At 52.9% G+C, this 19597-nt stretch overlaps 1 protein-coding gene across 2 annotated transcripts in view; it reads left to right on the forward strand.

The window, feature by feature from the left end:
• Window positions 1-17212, forward strand: part of CPNE2 (copine 2) — a 50242-nt gene extending 33030 nt beyond the window's left edge. For both annotated transcript variants that reach the window (XM_068693754.1, XM_068693753.1), the window contains exons 9-16: window positions 1896-1982; window positions 2253-2312; window positions 4478-4611; window positions 5153-5207; window positions 9818-9869; window positions 11261-11394; window positions 15757-15993; window positions 16611-17212. In XM_068693754.1, the coding sequence (XP_068549855.1) occupies window positions 1896-1982; window positions 2253-2312; window positions 4478-4611; window positions 5153-5207; window positions 9818-9869; window positions 11261-11394; window positions 15757-15993; window positions 16611-16718 (867 nt within the window). In that variant the 3' untranslated portion in view covers window positions 16719-17212. The remainder of the gene's footprint in view (window positions 1-1895; window positions 1983-2252; window positions 2313-4477; window positions 4612-5152; window positions 5208-9817; window positions 9870-11260; window positions 11395-15756; window positions 15994-16610) is intronic.
• Window positions 17213-19597: the final 2385 nt, after the last annotated feature.

Consider the following 19597-nt stretch of genomic DNA (forward strand, 5'->3'; position numbering starts at 1 on the left):
CTCTGTGCACGTGCCCGAGCGTGTGGCGTGGGTGCAGCTGGGGACGTGGGGACGAGCTCTTTCTCTCTGCCTCTTCCCCTTGGGTGGCTCGGCTGTTGCTGCCTCTCTTGTGTAACTCCCAGTGCCTCCGGGGGCAGCATCTGGGCAGCGATGAAGGCTGCGAAGGCTGCGTGGGGAAAGGCCAGGCGCCCTCCATCCCCGCTCCATCTGCGCCCCTGCTGATGCTGCTGTGCTGGGCTGAGCTGCCAGGGGCTGTGGCAGAGGAAGCTGCTTCCAAAGCAAGCAGCCACTGCTCGTCAGCACTGGGTACCGCATGCCAGCACCCCTTCTCCCCGAGGCAGCTCCTTGTGAGCTGTCTCATCCTTTCATCTGGCCACACTGATGGGGGTAAATATGGAAACAGGAGCAGAGGGATGCTCTTGCTGCAGACAAAGCACTGCACGTTTGCAGATGGGAATAAGACGAGAGCTCACGTCCCCTCTGCTGCCGTACCCTCCCTCTATTTTTGGCAATGGTGACCAGGGCAGGCTGCATCAGACTGTAGCTATCACCCCTCCTGCCTCAAGGCTTTTCTGTCTTCCTAGTTTTCCCCTTGTTGTGCCTGGAAAATGCCTCTGGCTCCAAGCTGCTGTAGCCCCAGGCTGGTTGCAAGCTGTGGCTGTCTCCAGGACAGAGGGTTGGTGGCTGAGGACCTCCAGTACTGGGATGGTTCTGTGGCCAGGAGGCAGCAGCAAAATGCCTGTATTTATTGTAGGGAGTTGAATGAATTGCAGGGAGCCATGAATTCTCAGCTCTGAGATATGGAGGGAAAAAATGCTGTTTGCAGCCTGCACATTGTCGGCTTCTTCCAGACCCACTCTCCAGGCTGAGGTCTCCTGCTCTACGGAATCCCCCAGGGCCTGGCCACTTCCCCTGTCAGCTGGTGCCGCTCCTACTGTAGGCTTGTCAGCAGCATTCAGTTACTTGATTTCTGCCCTAGAGGGTTTTTTTTGTTTGTTTGTTTTGTTAATGTTAGTTCTTGTTTTTTTTTTCTTGGGCATGCTGGTATTTGACCTATGCTGCGACATGAGATGGCTGAAATACTCAGCCAAATATGCCTTTATTTATACACGCTGCCGGAGCTGCAGTGCAGCAGGCAGCTGAGTTTTGAGCCTGTTTGTAAGAGGCTCCGTCTGCTTTTCCCAACTGGCTGGAAGCTGCCCAGCAGTGCTGCTTCTCTCCCCATCCCTTGCAGTCCCATCCCTTCGCTGGTCACACATTCCCCTGCAGTACAGTGGCAGTCCCTGGCCTGCCTGTGGTGCTGGGGTTTGGTGGTTACATCCAGGCTCCATCCATCACTGCCATGAATCTCCGAACACGCTGAGGGCAGATGGAGAAGGACAGATCCAGGGCACCTGCCCTGGTGCTGAAGACACCTGGGACCTGCGGGGGCTGCAGGGGTTCCTCCGCGACAGGCACCAGTGGGGTGGTTGCTGTGGATGTCAGATGTTGGGGGCTCACCTACTTCTGTCCCTGTGCACACGTTTTCCTTTCCTTTCCTTCCCCAAAGGCCTCCTAAGCCATGCAGTGCTGGGCTTTGGGTGACAGCTCCTCTCTGCCCCTGCTGCAGGTGACTCCCACCTTAGAGTGGCCGTTTGCTGCTGTTAACCCACCCCCAGAAAGGAAAATCCCCTTCCCACAGGGATCCTGTGCCTCGGTTTTCTTTGCTAAAAAGCAGCAGCTCACTGTAGCTCATTCATGTGAGCACTTTGAAACGCACAGAGGGAAGGAGCCTGGCAGGATGTGGCCGCTGCAGAAGGGCAGGTGGTTTGCAGCATCACCAACATTTAGCATTTGCGACCACCTGGGACAGCCCAGCACTGCTTTCACACCAGCGTCCATCTCGTGTCTTACAGCTAGAACTAGAGTGCATTAACCCGAAAAAGCAAAAGAAGAAGAAGAATTACAAGAACTCTGGGATCATCATTGTCAAGTCCTGCAAGGTGAGCACAAGGCTGGGATGTTTCATTCTGCTCCTTGGCAGGGACTTCATATTGCACTGAGTTCCCCCATCCCTGCTGTTTCCAGTCCTCTTGCATTTCCAAGTGTGCATCTTATGGGCCATGAACAAAAGGGCAATTTTCTTTCTACTTGGGCTTCTGTCCCCTTAGAGCACAATTTGCACCCCTGTGCTCTCTCTCTTGTGCCGGGTCAAGTCTTTTTCCTGCAATGGAGAGGATTGCTGAAACACGCTTCTTTTTGCTTTCTTTCAGATAACCAGAGATTTCTCCTTCCTAGACTATATCCTGGGAGGCTGCCAGCTGATGTTCACTGTAAGGACTTCTGCTGCTCTTTTTCCAGTGGTGGTAACAAATAGGTCATGGTCAAAACTGTGAAGGGAGGTGCTGCAGGAGGCTCTGCCAAGGCAGGCGTGAAATAACGTGCACAGGAAGCTGCCCCTGAGCCAGCTGAACCACAGAGCCGAATCCTGCTGCCTTGGCTGGATGTGGTTTCACAGCAAGGAGGAGCTGCCTCGTTTTGCTGTTAAGCCACGTGGCTTTGGGGTACCACGATGCTCAAGGTGCATCACAGCCTGCTGGTGCTCAGGAATATTGCTGAAGATCAGAGTCCCACAAAGTCTTCACGAGTCTTCACCAAGTGGTACCAACATATTTCCCCATTACTGGTTTTAACTAGCATCCAGATGATCCTTTGAGCGAGGTCTCCGTATTTTGAACCCTGCTCAGAGGCTTTGGGCTGTTAGCGAGACACTGTGTCTTTATTTGTTTTTTGGAATCCCACCCTCACTTGATCTGGAACCACGATGGTTTGTCAGGAGTAATTAAATGAGGACGTTACAACCCCAAGTGAAACCATCACAAAACAAAAGTGCTCATGTTTTTTTTTCCCCCCACTAGCTTTCTAATTTCTGAAAACTTTCCTGATTCAGTATCCAGAGTGCTCTGGGCACGCACAGTAATTTCAATTTTTATTTTGTTGTCTTGTCTCAAAACATGGTGGGGAGAGGAGGAGGAGGAGGAAGAGTTGCCATAGAAACAGGAACAAGTGTGAGAGCTCTTTATGTGCCATTCTGCTGCTGTGAACCGAGGTCTCCGTGCTGAAGAGTGAATAGAAAGGGAAAATCATTAAGATTATAGGTAGCACGGAGCTCTTGCGTAAATTAGTCTGAATGCTGAAATTGCCCCTCCCTGTTTAAAGATCTGCTGGTAACGGGGGCACTGGGTTTCTCCCCTTCCCAAGGCATCTGGTTAGATCTTTGCTCTGCTGGGTGGGTTTTGACGTGTTGAGCAATGCGTGCAGTGAGGTCCTGGTACACCAGGGACAAAGCTGCTGCATGTACCCTTGCCGTTTGGGAAGGCAGCTGGTGTCAGGAAGTGCCTCAGTTTCCCCTCTTGCTCTCTGTGTTATTGAAAGCAGCACTTTCCATTCCTCCAGGTGCACCAGGGCAGGTGTTAGGGCAGTGAGCTGTGACTCTGACGTGCCTGCTGAAGAAGTCAGGTTTTACCAGGCTTTTTTGTGTGTTCCTCTGCCTCCATCCTGCTGGGACGAGCACAGGGAGGGCAGTGGCTGCTGGGACCATTCCCAGCCCCTGCGCTTCCCAGCGGCACAAGCAGAGCGGCAGCTGCCCCAGTACCGAAGGAGATGTCTCATCTTCCCCACCCCTGGCTTGGACCCAGCCGTCCGGGGCTGCAAGCCCAGGAGCTGAGTCTTCCCTCTCTCATTCCAGATACGGAGCAAAATCCAGTGCAAATCCCCTGAGCTCAATTTAGCCACCATGGTTATTTTTATTTTTTTTTTTCCTGTTTGCTCTGCAAACAAGGCAAACGCAGCCACACCGTCTGCTTGTCTCTTCCTCGCTCTTCCCTCCGAGTCATTTCAAATCTGGTGGCTCGTTACCTCACCGCGTTTGGCCAGATTTAACTGGGTCCGAGATCTGGGATACGCATTCCTACATGTGTCTTTAAATAGCATGGAGGAGGGAGAAATACGAGTGCTTTGCTGACAAAGCAGCATCTCAGCCTGCATTGCACCCAGGGGAAGCACCATGTACAGCAGCTGCAGGGAAAGTCCCCCTCAGGGTTGCTTTGAGATCCAACAAATCCCGGGCAGCCCTGGCCACTTTGGTGTCCATGGGGCTACTTGTTCCCTGAGTGCCCAGGAGATGGGCAATGACAGTCCCAGGCATGAGCCCCAGAAATGGTGGAGGCTTGCTCCAGGAGCAGGAGGTGCTCTGGGACACCTTGTGTGTGATGCTCGATGGTGAAAAGATCGGGTATCACAGCGGATCGCTTTGTCTACCTGGGTATTTCTTTTAGGGAAGAGCTGAATTTTGTTAAACTTTCTGAAGTTTGAGGTTTGGGTCGTGATGGGGCTGTGTCTGAACCTCATGCAGTCCATTTGCAATAGAGAATCAGTAGCTGGGTGTGTAGTGGTGACCAGTAACAGAGGATGGCTCTGTGCTTCTCTCGCACCTCAGGTTGGGATTGACTTCACAGCCTCCAACGGGAACCCGCGAGACCCCTCCTCTTTGCACTATATCAACCCCATGGGAACAAACGAATACCTGTCAGCTATCTGGGCTGTCGGGCAGATCATCCAGGACTACGACTCGTAAGCACTGTGCCCTTTGGGCTCCCCTCTTGTTTTCCATACGTTTCCCTGGTTCCCTAAAGGGGTGCCGGGACGCTTTTCACCTGCTTCCATGGCTTGACTTCCCACCCCCAAAGCAGGCGTAAATATGGCCTTGCTTTTGAAAAGCTCCTGAGGAGAAAATTGCCTCACGCATCGAGATGCAGACGCTGTGAGGAGGAGAGCATGTAAGGACAGTTTCTCCTCTCTCCCCATCACCACTGTCGAGCACGATGATGTTCAAGCAGCTGCGGCGCATCCTCCGCTCGGTGCGGCTGGTGACCACTCACCCGCTGTGTTAGCACAAAGGCAGATGTCCCCAGCTCGCTGACATTTGCTGCTGGCTGCTGCTTTGTCCCAGCCACATTTTTAGCCTCCAGAGTTGGCTGCACAGCGGGTGCTTTCACTGGAGCTGGCGGGATGGGGAGGCTGTTGGTTTGCAGAGGAGCGTGCCTTCAGCAAAAGCCGCGCGAGCATCCTTTGTGCACGTGTCCGCCAGTATGTTTTCTTCTTCTCTTTTCAGAGACAAAATGTTTCCTGCTCTGGGATTCGGTGCCCAGCTCCCACCGGACTGGAAGGTAACGTGCAACAGCAATCCACGTGTTTGAAACATGTTTGTCCTGAGGGCAGGAGCAGAGCCGGAGCAGCAGCAGGGCACCGGGTGCACTCAGGCTCGCAGGGAGAGATGTGGCAGCGCAGGTGGGCAGTGAGGCAGGGATGGAGCACAGGCAGCCAGGCCCTCCAAGCCAGGCTGGAGCTAAGGCAGCAGCTCCCTGGCACTGACGGGCAGTCAGCTGTTGATCGTTTTGCTGGTAGGAGGTGCCCAGAGCCACCGCTGACCCCCTCTGTGGGGAGTTCCTTTCCTCTGACATTTTCCTGACACCTTTCTTCAGCCCCTGAGCCCGCTCATCCTCTCCTTTGTGTCTGCAGAGCGCTTTGCACTGCAGGGCCCTGGTACTTCATGGGGTGCTGGGTGCAGTGGGGCACACGGAGGGGTGGCTTTGGGCTGCTCCAACTGTCCCCAGGTGTGATGTACGGCCTTGGTTTTCCCATAACACAGCTGAGAAGCTGCTCTGGGACACAGCAGTGTCCCCCTACCAGCTGGGTCTTTTGACTGCTCTTGGTGCATGTTACTTCTGCTTGTTGCTGAGAAGTCCCCAGCTCGTGGTGCAGTGCTGGGGTTGATCCAAGAGCCTTTTTTTTTTTTTGTCTCCTTTGCAGCAGGAGGGGAGCACTGCTCCGGGCTGAGCAGAGCAGGGCACGTACATCACAAGCAGCTGGGCAGGGGAGCTCTGCACTGCCGGCCTTTGGGGCTGGGGATGTTTTCCCCCTCAGGCCTGCTCAACACCTCCTGCTCCTGCATCCCACATCTTCCCCAGAGAGAAGGACCATTGTGGGGGTCATTCTTAATCCATGCAGAGGCCCCACAGCACCAGTCCCACACCGCTCATCACAGCCACCAGCACGGTGGCTCCCACCCAACCACCACCTTTCTTCGCACCCTCGGCTGGCCATGACCGCAGGGCAGATCCCAGTTCTCGTGTTTTCACCATTTCAACCCAGACTCTCAGATCTCCCAGCAGCCCAAAGCCCTGCAACTCAAGCGGGAGCTGTTGCTGGTTGCCACTCACGAGAGGCCATCCTTCCCTGCACAAACCGGAGCTGATTCATCCCCCTCGGCCGTGAAATGCCTCTGGTCTGTCATTTCACCAGTTTCTGCGGGAAAATCTTGGTGAGCAGCTTCCAAGGAACAACAGTTGTCAGCTGTCAACTGGGGATTTATTGTTTGTGGGGAGAAATGGAAATGGAAAACGCAGCCAGGCTGGAAGGAGCCTGGCAACCTAGGCTGCAGTGTGGGGTGGAATGGGCAGGGCATTAGGTGAAGCTGTAAGGCAGGAGGAAGGACCCTGAGCAAGGCAGGGAGAGCAGGCCTGTGCCCCACAGGGACTCCTGGTTTTACTGCCTGTGAGCCTGGAAATTGTCTGTCCCATCAGGAACCCATCTCACGTTTGCAGTGGAGGCTGTTGGCACCGGGGCCAGGCACAGCCGCCCCAGCAGCCTGGCTCAGGGACAACATTTACCTGCCTTGTGCTGGGGACAGCCTCCCCAGTGCCCGTCCCTCCAGTCCCTGGCTCGTTCAGCCTCTGGGCCCCACGTGCCTCCCCTCTTGGCTCTGCTCCATCCCCACTGCCTTGTCTGGGGCGCGTGTCCCAGGGGTAAACTCACACATTTGGGGATTTTGGCAGATGAGGCTCATGGGGTACCATCGAAGCCCAAATTGCTGCTCTTGTTGAAACACAAGATTGGTGTTCAGCAAGCACTCAGTGGGAGCTCTGCAGCTGATCCCCCGGGGTCGCAGCACCTTGTCCTGGCAGCGGGTGAAACTCGGCCGTGCTGACCGCCGGGCGCTGTACACAACAGGCGAGGGTAAAAATGGGGAAGATCATTAGAGATAAGAGTCGTATAAATCGCGCTTTGTTCCCGTTGCGCTCTTGTTGCCATGGCACTGCCAAATGCTTTCAAAGAACCGGTCGGAGTGAGATATTTTGCACACAAAAGTCTCGTTGGAAATGTCAAAGAACATCTTGCAATGTAACAGCTCTGTAAAGAGCCTCGAGCAATTTCCCAGTAGGAAGCAGGAGAAGGAAGCAGATGGGTTTTGGTTGCTGTGGGATGAGGCAAAGGCAAGGAGGCCCTGGAGGGGCTGATGCTTAAAATCAGAGCCCCACCGGCTGCCCTGTTCTCCTCCTGCCTGGGCTTGGGCACATCCGCGGTTCCTGGTGAGAAAAGATGGAGCAGAAGAGGGCACAGCTGGGCTGCAGGTGCACGTCTCACCCTTTGGAGCTGCTGGGAAGAGTTTCTTCCTGCTGGGAAAGGTCCCCCTGTTGTTGGTGACCTGGGGGCACTGGATGTGTTTCATTGTGATCTGCAGGAACTAGCCTATGAAGTATTGAGCTGAATAGGGAATGAGTTTTTTGGGTGGGGGGGGGTTGTTGTTTTCAAGCCGTCTTGTTGAATTTTCTAGCAGAGATATATATAATCTGTAAAAACTCCAGAGGAGGTTTGGAAACATTTCTGCCGTGCAGGGAGTCTGCTCTGTAGATAATGCAGCAAAAAGTGAGGAAAGCAGCTCCAAACCATTTCGCTGGTGCTTAAAAGAAAGAGAAAATCCTCTCTTTCAGTTGCAAAACATGGAAATATTTTTTGCTTACCTGGTCTATAAATACCTATATGGCAGAATTTTGAACGTCTTCTAAAAAAAATACAGTGGGCCCTTTATAACTGAAAATCCACAAATCTGAAGTAGGACATATTGCCCAAAATTAAGGCTTCCACCAGACATGGTGTGTGAAAAACAAGTCATGCATTTGAGAACATGTCTCCAGCACTCGAGTTACTTACTGGCATGAATGGGAGCGTTGCTGGTTCTGCTCAACAGGCATGGAGATACCCAAGCAGGCTGTTAACATCGGCTGGTACGGCAGCTCATCAGCTTTGCAGCGCAGAAGAGTTTTAGTCTGACCTACTTTTGTTTGTTTGTTGTTTCCCACCCCGTGGTGCCTTGCAAAAATAGTTTCTGCTGCTTTCAACACAATGCCCAGTATAATTGGAAAGTCTGAATCAGATGCGTGCTGCTTTCCAGTCTCGGGAGGACTTCGGCTTCACACGGTGCTGTAGAGGACATTCATTCTGCCAGCGGTATGAGTACGCATGTCCTGAAGCAATCCCCTGGCTGAGAACCTCAGCAAACCACCACCCTTGCGAGAGGAAGAAAATAATCCTTGTTGTGTAACTCCAGCACGAACAGAGTGAGAGCTTTTTGTTTGGGAGTCCTTGAGCCAGCAGGCTGAAATCCCAAATCATGCCTTCAACGTCCAGAGGTGCTGAAAGAAGGAGCTGTGTCCTCGGTGCTGCTGAGAGTCCGTTCACTCCTTAACGTGCCTGAAATGCAGGTAGCAGAGTGAGGAGTGCCTAAACCCCCTGATCTGATGATTCTTCCCCAAGCAAACAGCTGACCCACACCAACCCTGGCAAGGTTTCTGCTGGAGCTGAGGAGTCCTGAGCCTCTTTTGCACCTCAGTCACTGAACCATGCTTATCTTTGGTGGCAGCGATGGGTTCAGAGTGACCATTCCCCATTTTTTTTTTGGCTTCTGTCTGCAGGCTCTTTCCATGGAGGGCTCCATGATTCCCAGTCAGTGCTGCTGTTTGGTTTCTCTGGCTGGGCTGATGCACCAAGCCAGGGTGTGCAGGGCTATCTGCTGTCACCAGTGTCCCGCAGGATGTCCTCCTAAGAGCATCTCCCTCAGCTTGGGAGGAGGTGATGGAAAACCTGGAGGCTCTCGCACCTGCACTGGACAAAGGATGGTTTCATGGTCGATGAAAACCAACCCAGTCTGTGCTGGGCCTTGCTGTGTTCCTGTCACCTCTCCCGTGTGTTCCTGTCACCTCTCCTGTGCTGCCTTTCACCCGTGATGACCCACTCATGAAGCTGGGCATCTGCTGGCTTTGTCACTGCAGCTGATGTGCCAGCTCAGGTCTTCAAGCCAGCTTGCTCTGTGGCTGCCTGGGTGCTGGGGTGGGCACAGGGAAAGAGGCAGGAGGTTCTGCTGGGAGGGCTGGCACCTGCACAGGGTGAGGGACAGGGCGCTGGCAGCACCTGCAAAGTGCCAATCCTCCATTTGGAGGCCAAAGGAGCAGTTTGTAGGGCTCTTCCTTCAGTGCAGAGCAAAAGGTCCTCCCTCCCACTCTGCCGTGTCACTTGCCAGGAGGTGGAGAGCCAGGCTGCTGCCAGAACTGGGGTTGCCTGTGATGTTAATTGAGATTTTATAACATGCACTAGGATGAAGTCATTTTTCCTCGTGAACAGTGAGCAGCCAGCAGGGAAGCCAAGCGGAGAAACCTGCTGTCACAGCTGGAAAGGAACTGATGTGATAATTTGAGGTGGATCAACGATGGGGTGTGGAGGCTCACAGGAACCAGTCCGTGCTCAGATACTGCTCAGTCCTGACCACGTTCATCTGCTCTGCTCCTGGTTGTGTTGCAAAGGGCTGGGAAGCACTGCTGGCCCCTCAGGATGAACTACCACGTCTGCAGCACCTGTGTGACTGCTGCGTTGGCTAAACTGGCAGAGAGCATCCTGTTCTGCGCTCATCACCGTGTTAATTCAGGTCTTTTCTTCTCCACAGGTATCCCACGAGTTTGCCATTAACTTCAATCCCACCAACCCGTTCTGTTCAGGTGAGCACCTTTACGTGCCTTCAGCGTCTTCTGCCTTTCCTCTGCATTTCTCTGGTAACGTGTCTCAGGAGTTTTTCGAGGTCTGTTCAGAGACAGCCTTTAACGGTGAAGCAGAGCAAGTAATAAGGGTGCACTCAACAGAAAGCAGAGAAAATTTGGGGGTGTGTAGGAGGTCCCAGGGTAAAATGCAACTGGATTCAGACAGCGTAAAAATACGCCTTCGTTCTGCTGTCTGATGTGTCCTACCAGCCGTCTGCTCCTACAGCAAGCCCGTGAGAAACACAAGGGCTGTTTAGCAGATGGGGAATTCGGACTTAACGCTTCTGTATCTCATTTAGCAACTGCGAGCTGATCGTAGTCATTGTTAAATTGTTGCTCAGATCATAAATGGTATGGGCTACCATGAACTGCGAAAGCTGTCCGGGCTGACCTCTGCTTCACCCCAGCAAAACTGGAGCTCAGTCAGCTTCCAGACTCATTTACTAGTCACTAGGTTATGAAGGCTTGTTATGAGCAGCTGCTTATCTGCTGTATTTGCTTCATTAAATCGCTCTCCAGTAGCTGTGAGGCTTTGTGTTTGACCTGATTTATTACAGGGTGCAGAGGCCACAGTCATGCAGCTCTGTCAGTGACGATTCCTTCCCAAATAATTGATTATCAGCTGATTAATTGCAGAATTGCTCATTTTTTTAGTTACACACAGATGCACCTTTTCAGGAGATTTTTTTCTGGGGAAACTGAGGCCAGGAAGGGAGGAGCGATGTGACCAGACACCACCCAGCTGCCCACACGGCGGGCAGGCAACCTGCTAGCATGCAGGCAGTTGTGGAGTCAGGGCTGAAAGGCTGGGGGAACAATGCGTAAATCATGCATCAGCACTTGGTCTGGTGTCATAGCACAGCACCTGAAAAAGGGCTGGTGCCATGTCACGACCTCCAGGTAGGACAGCAGAAGAGCCTCTGATGACTTGCAGGTCTGAGTGGTGCTTTCCAAACACAGCTTGGGTGCTCTGAGGGTGGTTCTGGGGCATTTCGGCTTCTGCACTGCCTCCTCTGCCCTGTGTCTGTCTGCTTTTGGTTATGCTCAGAGACCCCAAGTTGCTTTTTGCTCCTCCTTTTTGCCTGATTTTGAGTTTTTTTTTTGCAGAAACAAGGCCTCTCTTATAAGAGAAGGTCTGAGGATCTGCTACTGAGGAGCAATGCTCTGCTTTTAGAACATTTGAGGAGAGAGAGATGGAACTTGATGAGCTGGATGAGTTTTGGGGAAAAAATATTTCTAAGTTCAACCCCCACGGTCCTACTAGCCTGTCATGCTTGGAGTGTGGTATTGGGCTTGTGGCTGGCCTGGACTGTTGCGTGTTGTGACGTCTGGCTTCTCTGTTTTCCCTGCAGGCGTGGAGGGCATTGTCCAAGCATACTCGGCCTGCCTGCCGCACATCCGCTTCTACGGACCCACCAACTTCTCCCCCATCGTCAACCACGTGGCGCGGTTTGCAGCTCAGGCAACCCAGCAGGAGGCTGCGTCCGTAAGTCCATAAATTCGGCTTTTCTCATGCTGCCGCGTTGCATGGCTGCCTTGGGCTGGCATTTCCAAGCCAGTCCTTGGGTTTGGTGTCCCGAGCGGTGCCAGGTGGCTGAAATGCCAGGTGGAGAGGACACAGCAGAGGATTTAACCCACCCAGACCCCGCGGCCAGCAGCACTGCTCTGTGCTCTCTGCTGTTCTGCTGCTTGCCTTTGGGACTGCGGGGTGGCTGACCCCATGGTGTGTTCCTGTCCCCTGCTTTCACATCAGGAGAGTTGAGGCTGCAGGAAAGCCACAAGGCTGTGGGAGAGGTGGTGCAGAGCCAGGCTCAGCCCTGGCAATTTGTAGGAGAAAGTGCCTTGCTCGGGTTTAACAACTCCAACGTGTCGCCAGGTGGGAGGAACAGCCAGGAGGGTGGCGGGTTGTGTCTGCCTGAGCATCTCCTGGCTGCTGTGGTGTCACAGCTGATCTTCCTTCCCCAGCGACATGACAAGTTCGGCAGACAAAGCTGGCTTGCGAGACCAGACTATTTAGGGGAGCCGGGATGAAAGCTGCCTGCGAACAATTGTGGGAAGAGCTCCCCACCCCTCGTGGCTCACATGCATCTGCTGTTTCTTTGCCCCATGCTGGTGAATGGAAAGGACTTGAAGGAAAGTTAAAACTAACCCTGTCTGTGAAGCCCAGCCGTGGGCTCTCAGCTGGCTGTTGTCACTTCAGAGAATGTCGAGTTGTTGCAGATGCTTCTTAGGAAAAAAAAACAATGCAAAAAGCCTTTAACAGTCAACAGAACTGCAGCTGTAGAAAATCAGAAATTACTGGGGAGAGAACTGAGACAAGGGAGGGAAATGCCATGAGGTGGGCAGCCCTCGGATTGATACAAATGTCCTGAGCTCAGTGTGAAATGTTGGTCCCCTTGTCTCAGAAAGGATCCGGGAGCCCTGGAAATGGTGGCAAGAGAGGTGGCCAGAACATTCAGAGGCGTGGAGCAGCTCCCATGGGAGAAGTGGCAAGGCTGGGACCTTGGAGCAGGTTCCAAAATTGGGCTTTTGTGTGGTGTGGCACTGACAGGACTGTCATGGGGACCATGAGGGAATTAGGTTGGTGGTGCTGACGTAGTGCAGACGGGAAATGAGAGCAACAGGGCTGAGGTTCAGAGAGTGTCTTCAAACCTTTGGCTTACGTTGCTTCAACACAAGCAAATGGCTGGAGGAAGATCCCCTTGGTTAAAGCACCTCTGTGAGGAGATCTGGGGAGATCTGGTGGTGCACACCCAGGCTGGCAAACCGAGGAAGGAGAGCACCAGCCCCAGAGTTTCCTCTCTGGGAAAACCCCCACAGCATGACCAGCCCACAGACGGCTTGCCCGAGCCGTGCCATGCCACAGGGCGTTATCTTTCTCCTGCGGCCAAATCCCAGCCTTGTCCTGGGAGGAGACCTTTGTGCTTTTCCCACTCGGATGATGTTGGGTGGCTCGCTTTTATCGCTGCTTTTCACAGCAGTTGGAAAAACCGTGGGCTCCGAGCCAGGACTGGGGTTCCCGCGCGGCCACTCCAGCCGCTCGTCGGGCCTTGAAGTTGCAGTTAATTAGCCCAGCAGACTGCTCGCATCCATATGTCAAAAATATGCTCGTTAGCACAGGGGCCCCCTCCTACCAGGCTGCGAGGCGGCAGCAGCGTGGCGTTAGGAGGCAGAGGCTGCAGCGGGGTTGTGGTTTGGAGACCTCCTGCCGGGGGCTCTGGCCTGCTGCTGGTGGCTGAGGAGCCTTCCTGAGGGCTTGGGGAGCCGGGTTTCTCTCAGAGCCAGCTCAGCTGGGGCATCGTCCTGTGTGCAGACAGAGCTGGCTGGGGTTGAAAGCTTTCCTGAACACAGCCTCTCTGAGAGGGCTCATTCTTCTGCCTTGCCTTCTGTGCTGTTGCTCTTCCCAGCTCCAGACACAAGGCATTGCTACCCTATTGTCTCTTTTCTTTGTTTTCTTTCTTCATTAAAGGAAGCCACTTCCTGCTGCTGCTGTTTTGAGGGGGTCCTGTTGCTGCCCACCGCCCCCTCCCTCATCCTAACACCTCCTTTTCCATCTGCCCCCCTTTGAGACCTCCTCCCGGGAAGGCCGTGGGCTGCCAGTCCCCACGTCCATGCCCGGCGCTTGCGGTGGGAAGGTCCAAATTGGGTTGAATTCAGTACACATCCAGGTGGCTCCTCAGCGTTCATTTTCTCTGCTTGTGTCAGTGGGGGAGGGAGAAGCCCACAGGCCTCGCAGCAAGCCGAGGCACTAATCATATGCAAATTGCACCCCTCTGCTGGCACTAATAGTTTAATCAAGGGAGATTTTAAATAATGTGCACCAAAGTAACAGCTCCGTCAGAGGCTGGAGACGGCTCTTTTTTGGAAGCACAAAGCGTGATTGATCAGGGACCTTGCTCCCCCGGGGGCCTTCTCCTCATCCAGCTGGTCTCAGCTGTGTGCAACAGCACCACCCTCGGTGGTGCCAGCAGCAGCCCCATGGCATGGGGACAATGGGGACAGCAGCCCCACAAAGACCTCCCGTGGGCTGGTGAGCCACCACGAGGTTGTCTTCTGTGTGGTGGCCAGGCAGGAGGCACAGTGGGCCCTCACCTGGATCTGCACGCTTTGTCCTCCTGCTCTCACCTAATGTGGTCTTTCTGGACAGGCTGATTTCCTGCTCCCTAGCGGGTTACTCTGATATTGTCTTAATTCATCTGGAGTGCATCCAGACAATGCTCTAGTGCAGTGCCTGCTGGGGCCTTGCTTGTGAAGATGCTCCCCAGCCAGCTCGCTCTGCTGCAGAACCTCCGGGCTTTTAAGATGATCCCCAGCATCATCTCCTTGGCCTCTGAAATATGCAGTGAGAAACATTTGGTGAGCTCTGTTCCCTCTTTTCCTGCATACTTTCTAGTGTGCTTTTCTCTGATCCTGTTATGGATTTCACAAACACACACACACAAAAAAAGAATCAGAGAGAGAGCTTTCTTGTTTTATTCTTTGACCATGCTCAGAGGCCAAATTTGCACTGATTTACTCAGACAAAAAAGCAGGAGGAGGAAGGATGGAATAAGCTGGATTTTTGCCCATTATCAGCTGCTGTCTTATGAATTTTACTTTCTCCCATTCAGGTTCACAAACAGGGTCAGGCCCAGCTGCTTGTCCTGCTTCCAGTGGCGACCAGTGCTGGCCAGGAGTATGAGAAAATGCTGGCATTTAATACCAAAAAAATGCGTTGATGCTAGTTCTGGAATCCAGATACTTCATTCCTGTATAAATCTTCCCCTAGAAAACATTTCATTTTTCCCCCAGCTGAATTTTTGCCCTGTTTCAGATCCCTGCTTCCCAGGACATGTCCAGTGTCCAGCTGGCACCCCCAGCCTGTGATGCTGGGGGCAGGGAGCTGGTCCTGCTGCTGTGGCACACACAAATCAGAAGCAATGCCACAAACCCACCCTCATTTGTGCTTGGAGCATCGTGCTTGCTTTAGCACAAGAGAGCGTTGAGGGAAGAAAGCACTTAGGGAAAATTTCGGGAGACAAGATGTGGGCTGGAGAAAAAAACAAGAAAATGGGCTTTGGACTGTGTTTCTTCTGCTTTTCTAGGACGTCGTCACTGGTGGTTTTCAGAGGAAATGGAAAGAATGAGGAGAGGAACAAAGAGCTTTAATGCTCCTAAGTGCTTGTTTTTCCTCATTTCTCCACCACACGCAAGATGTGTAATGTGCCAAAATTGAACCATTACTTTCCCCTGAGGGGGAGGAGATGGAGGAGCCTTCTCAGGGGTCCGCGTGCTGCAGATTTGCTGTGCTGTGTCCAGCAGGACTGTCCGTCCGTCCGTCCGTCCGCTCCCTCAGCTCTGCAGGGCACAGCAGCAAGCTGGGCATGGGCTGAGTGGGGAGGAAGAGACTGCATCGGACTTGTGTCAGGACTTGTGACACTGAAGCGCTGCAAAAGTTGGAGCTTTTTCCATCGCTAAGTAGAGTAAATGAGTCAGTGAGACCTCCAGCAGGCGGTTCAATTAGATTATGGATACTTAGATCACATTAGGTGAGATTCAGTGGTCTGCACCAGCAGGCGCTGCAGGGAGCTCTCCCTCCTCCACGCCAGGTCCTTGCTGCGGCCACCTCCCAGTGGCGAAGCACTCGCAGGCAGTGCTGCCACACGTCTTTGTATGGGAAGGTGGTTTGTTGTGTGGCTTTTGTCTTTCAAAATCCGGAGGGAATGGGATCACCTGAGATTTCTGGGTGCTGCTAGAAGGGGGCGACACCCGCAGCGAGTGCTCCCAAATCCCTCGTGTCGATGTGTTCCCCTGGCGTGGGCTGCCTGCAACCCCGCTGAGCTCTGCCCCTCTGCTCCCCTCTCCGCAGCAATACTTCATCCTCCTCATCATCACGGACGGGGTCATCAGCGACATGGACGAGACGCGCCACGCCGTGGTGCAGGCTTCCAAGCTGCCCATGTCCATCATCATCGTCGGGGTGGGCAACGCCGACTTTGCTGCCATGGAGTTCCTGGACGGGGACAGCCGGGTGCTGCGCTCCCACACGGGCGAGGAGGCCGTGCGCGACATCGTCCAGTTCGTGCCCTTCCGGGATTTCCGCAATGTGAGTCCGTGCCCCTGCCCTGTGCTGTCCCCACCGCGGTGTGCTGCTGGCAGGAGGCTGTGGGAGCCATGTGCAGATGAGGGGATGGGGGCAGAAGCCTGGTCTCACATTTCGGGGGGTGTCTTTAGTCAGCCTGAAGTAGTGAGAGATGTCCCATGGCAGGGGGGCGGGCAGGGTGATCTTCAAGGGTCCCTTCCAAGCCGAACTATTGTGTGGTTCTCACCTTTTGAAGTGAGGCAACCCCAGCAGATGCTGAAAGGTTTGGGAGCCATTCAAGGGGCAGCCGGAGGCAAAAGGGTGAGCACTTGGCACGCTCCCACTGGGCTCTGCCATCTCCCAAGCTGCCCGCTTTGCCCTAGCTCTAAACCCCATATCCCATGGAGACGCACTGCCGCTAACCGCCTGAATCAGCGCTCCAAGACATGCAGGGGCAGCAGCCAGAATTATCTCCTGGGAGGCAGACGTAGCACACAGAATACTCCCAGGTGTACAAAGTGCTGACTGTCACAGAGCTTCAAGGGGTATTAACCCTCTCCTGCATGGCAGAGCTTGGCAAGCCCTCGCCCAGTCCCTGTAGCCATCTTATGTTGGTGTTTCTTTTTTCTTTTTGCCTGCAGGCCCCCAAGGAAACACTGGCCAAAGCTGTGCTGGCAGAGCTGCCCCAGCAAGTTGTGCAGTACTTCAAGCACCAAAATCTGCCCCCCATCAACTCGGAGCCTGCGTAGCGCCGTGCCCGGCGGCGCCATCTGCATGTCGCTGAAGTCTGTTGGTGCCACCGAGAGCGCATGTGCCACATGCTTTTAAATGAAGAATACCCTCCCTGAAACACACGGTTTTGTACTTTTTAATTTAATTGTTAAGTTCTTAAAACTCATCCCAGAGAAGCATCTGGATTCATTTTGTACAGTCCCAGCCTGAGGTAACACCAAGAGGCCAGCCGTGCCCTGGTCCTGCTCTGTTGAGTCACTTTTCAGTATTGAATGTACTTTGTATAATTTTAGTGGAACAGGATACAATTTTTACAATCAAAACTTGCTTTTTCCAAGCAATGAAATGCTTAATATATTATTATTATTATCATTCAATGAACTGGTCATTGTATAGGTCATGTATCTTTGCTGTACCTGTACCTCTGTCATGCTCTATGTTCATTTTTATACTGTGTACATGTTATATTTGTTATACTCAGGTTAATAAAGAAACTTGGACATTTAAAAAAGTGTCTCCCATCTGGACTGGTCTGGGAGCACCTTCCAAGGCCCAGAGGCCAGCGATTCGGGTACTTGGTAGATCCTGGTCCCACAGCCCTCATTGGTTGCGACCAGGATATTTGGCAGCCCTGTCAGGTGAGCAGCATGGTGTGGTTTGCAGCCTCACAGGTGATGGTCCTTCCTCACTACCCGTGGTTTAAGGCCAGCTGTAATTCTTTTTTTTTTTTTCTTTTTTTTTTCTTTTTTTCAGCCACAGTTCTCTCAAAAGTCACAAACTCTCCTGGGAGCCAAAAAAAAAGCAAAAAACCTGATGGGCACGCCGATGGCAAACAGGGCTGTTCCTCCAGGAGCTTTCACAGCCCCAGCGATGCAGCAGTAAGCGATGGGGCTGCTCCTGCACCTCAGCACAGGCAATGACCCAGCAGCACCACTCACCCCACGCTCAATGTTTTTGCTCGCTGTGCCCCAGGATCGCCCCCGTGCCATTAACAACGTGGGACCCTGCGGCACCTGGATTGATTCACCAAGGGTGGAGGTGACCTGCAATGTCCTGTGGGGGGGCAGAGTCCCCCCCACCTCCCCGTCAGCACTCAGTGCCCGAGCCAAGGTGTGCGTGGGGAAACCGCAGCAATCCTGCAAGCAACACAACAGGGTATGGGAGGTCTGCCAGGTCAGAGGCTCACCCTGCTGCACAGAAGATGGGTTGTGGTAGTGCACAAAGAGAGAAATCCTGCTCCAAGCAGTTCCTTTGAGCTACCAATAAGCCTTGTGCCATCTTTCTAATTGTGCTAAAAGTGCTAATTGTCGCTTTGTTCTGCTGTTAATTAGACTGGAGCCCTTTGAAGTTGACAGGTAAAAAGCTGAATATAGTACAGGCATGGCCAGTGATTCAACCTTATTTCGGACTCAAGTCGATGACTTCCATTCTCCCTAAACCCCTTCCACCTCCAACTGAGTGAAGACTGGAGCCAATCCGTGTGTGTGTGAGCATGAGGCCCCATGCCAGCCTCGGCCTTGAAGGGAGGGGCGTTCTGCCTGGTGAAATATTTGCTTTGCAAAGCTCTCTAGGAGGAAAAAAAACTGACATCAACCCTCATCCAAATGGGGAAGCAGCATTTGAATGGTGACTTATTTAAAAATAACCCTGTACACAGCTCAGCTGCTGGCCATGCAGGCTCTGAAACACTCAGCTTCCACATCAAAGTCTGTAACCCTGGAAAAATATTTTCGTAAGAAAACCTTGTATACAGCTGCACTAGCTAGTAAGCTCCTCTGCTAGTAGCGTGTTTGTGGGGGTTTGTCATTTTTTTTTAACACCTCTCTGAAGCATTTAACAACGAACACAGACAACAAGCAGTTCATGAAGCTGTCCCTGGAGAAGAGATGAAGCACACGCTACACGGTCATGCCTAAGAGAAGAAAAATCCTTAAAATGTATCTTAAGTAAGTCCCCCATGAAATGATGGAGCTACTGGATTCCTTCCCCAGGGCAGGGTTACTGCCACAGCTGCTACTTCCAGTTTGCCTCTGTGCTATCTGTCCCTTGCACGCTCCAAGCGCCAGCTATCTCGGAGTGCACTTAGGTATTATAACACAAACAACTTCCAACTGTCAGAAGGTGAATGGGCCCGATGGACTCACTGTCTCGCTTGGACTGCAGTTTGCCCAGATGGGCCAGGCCACAAGAACAGCTTGCTGGAGGCAAGTCAGGCTCAAAGGTTGGTGCTCCCCAAGTGCTGCATTCCTGCTCTTCTAGGAACAAGAGGAAAAAGGGTTCTCTCATGCCGGCTTTTACTGAATTATGTCCCCTCTTGGTCATGTAGGGTCCAGCATGATCGCCAGCACCCCTTTCCTGCTTACACCTGCAGTCCCTGTGGACCACCACATCTGCGCACAACTGGCTGCCAAATCCCACTCCATATTTCCACCTGAATCTAACAGCTTGGAGAGCAGCTGTACCAAAAAAAAAGCATTTATGAAAATGGCCCCAGTATGCTCAGACAGGGCAGGCTGTTCTGACTTTCTAGAGCCATTATCTGTCTAGCTTAACACCAGGCACAGACACCTCCCCTCTCACTCCAGCTACACAAGGCTCTTGCACCTGCAACTTTGAACAGGCTTTTTTCAGTGCACCACTTCCATTTCACTCTGTCGTTAAGTGTGATGAAAGTCAGAGGCATCAAAAGATCTAGGTATTTTCCACATAGAAGTACCATAATTATAGTAGCTAGGAAAGGTAACAGCAATTCTAGAGCAAACAAAAGAGGTGCCAGGTTGCCCAAAACAACGAGGAATTATTATCTTACACTCCTGATTGAGGGACAGTTTTGCAAACAGGAGGAGTATTTGGCTAAGGGTAGCTTGAGCATGAGCATAGCTCTCCTTGTTTCCTT

Source organism: Anas acuta, chromosome 10 (genome assembly GCF_963932015.1).
Source record: "Anas acuta chromosome 10, bAnaAcu1.1, whole genome shotgun sequence".
NCBI classification, from domain to species: Eukaryota; Metazoa; Chordata; class Aves; order Anseriformes; family Anatidae; genus Anas; species Anas acuta.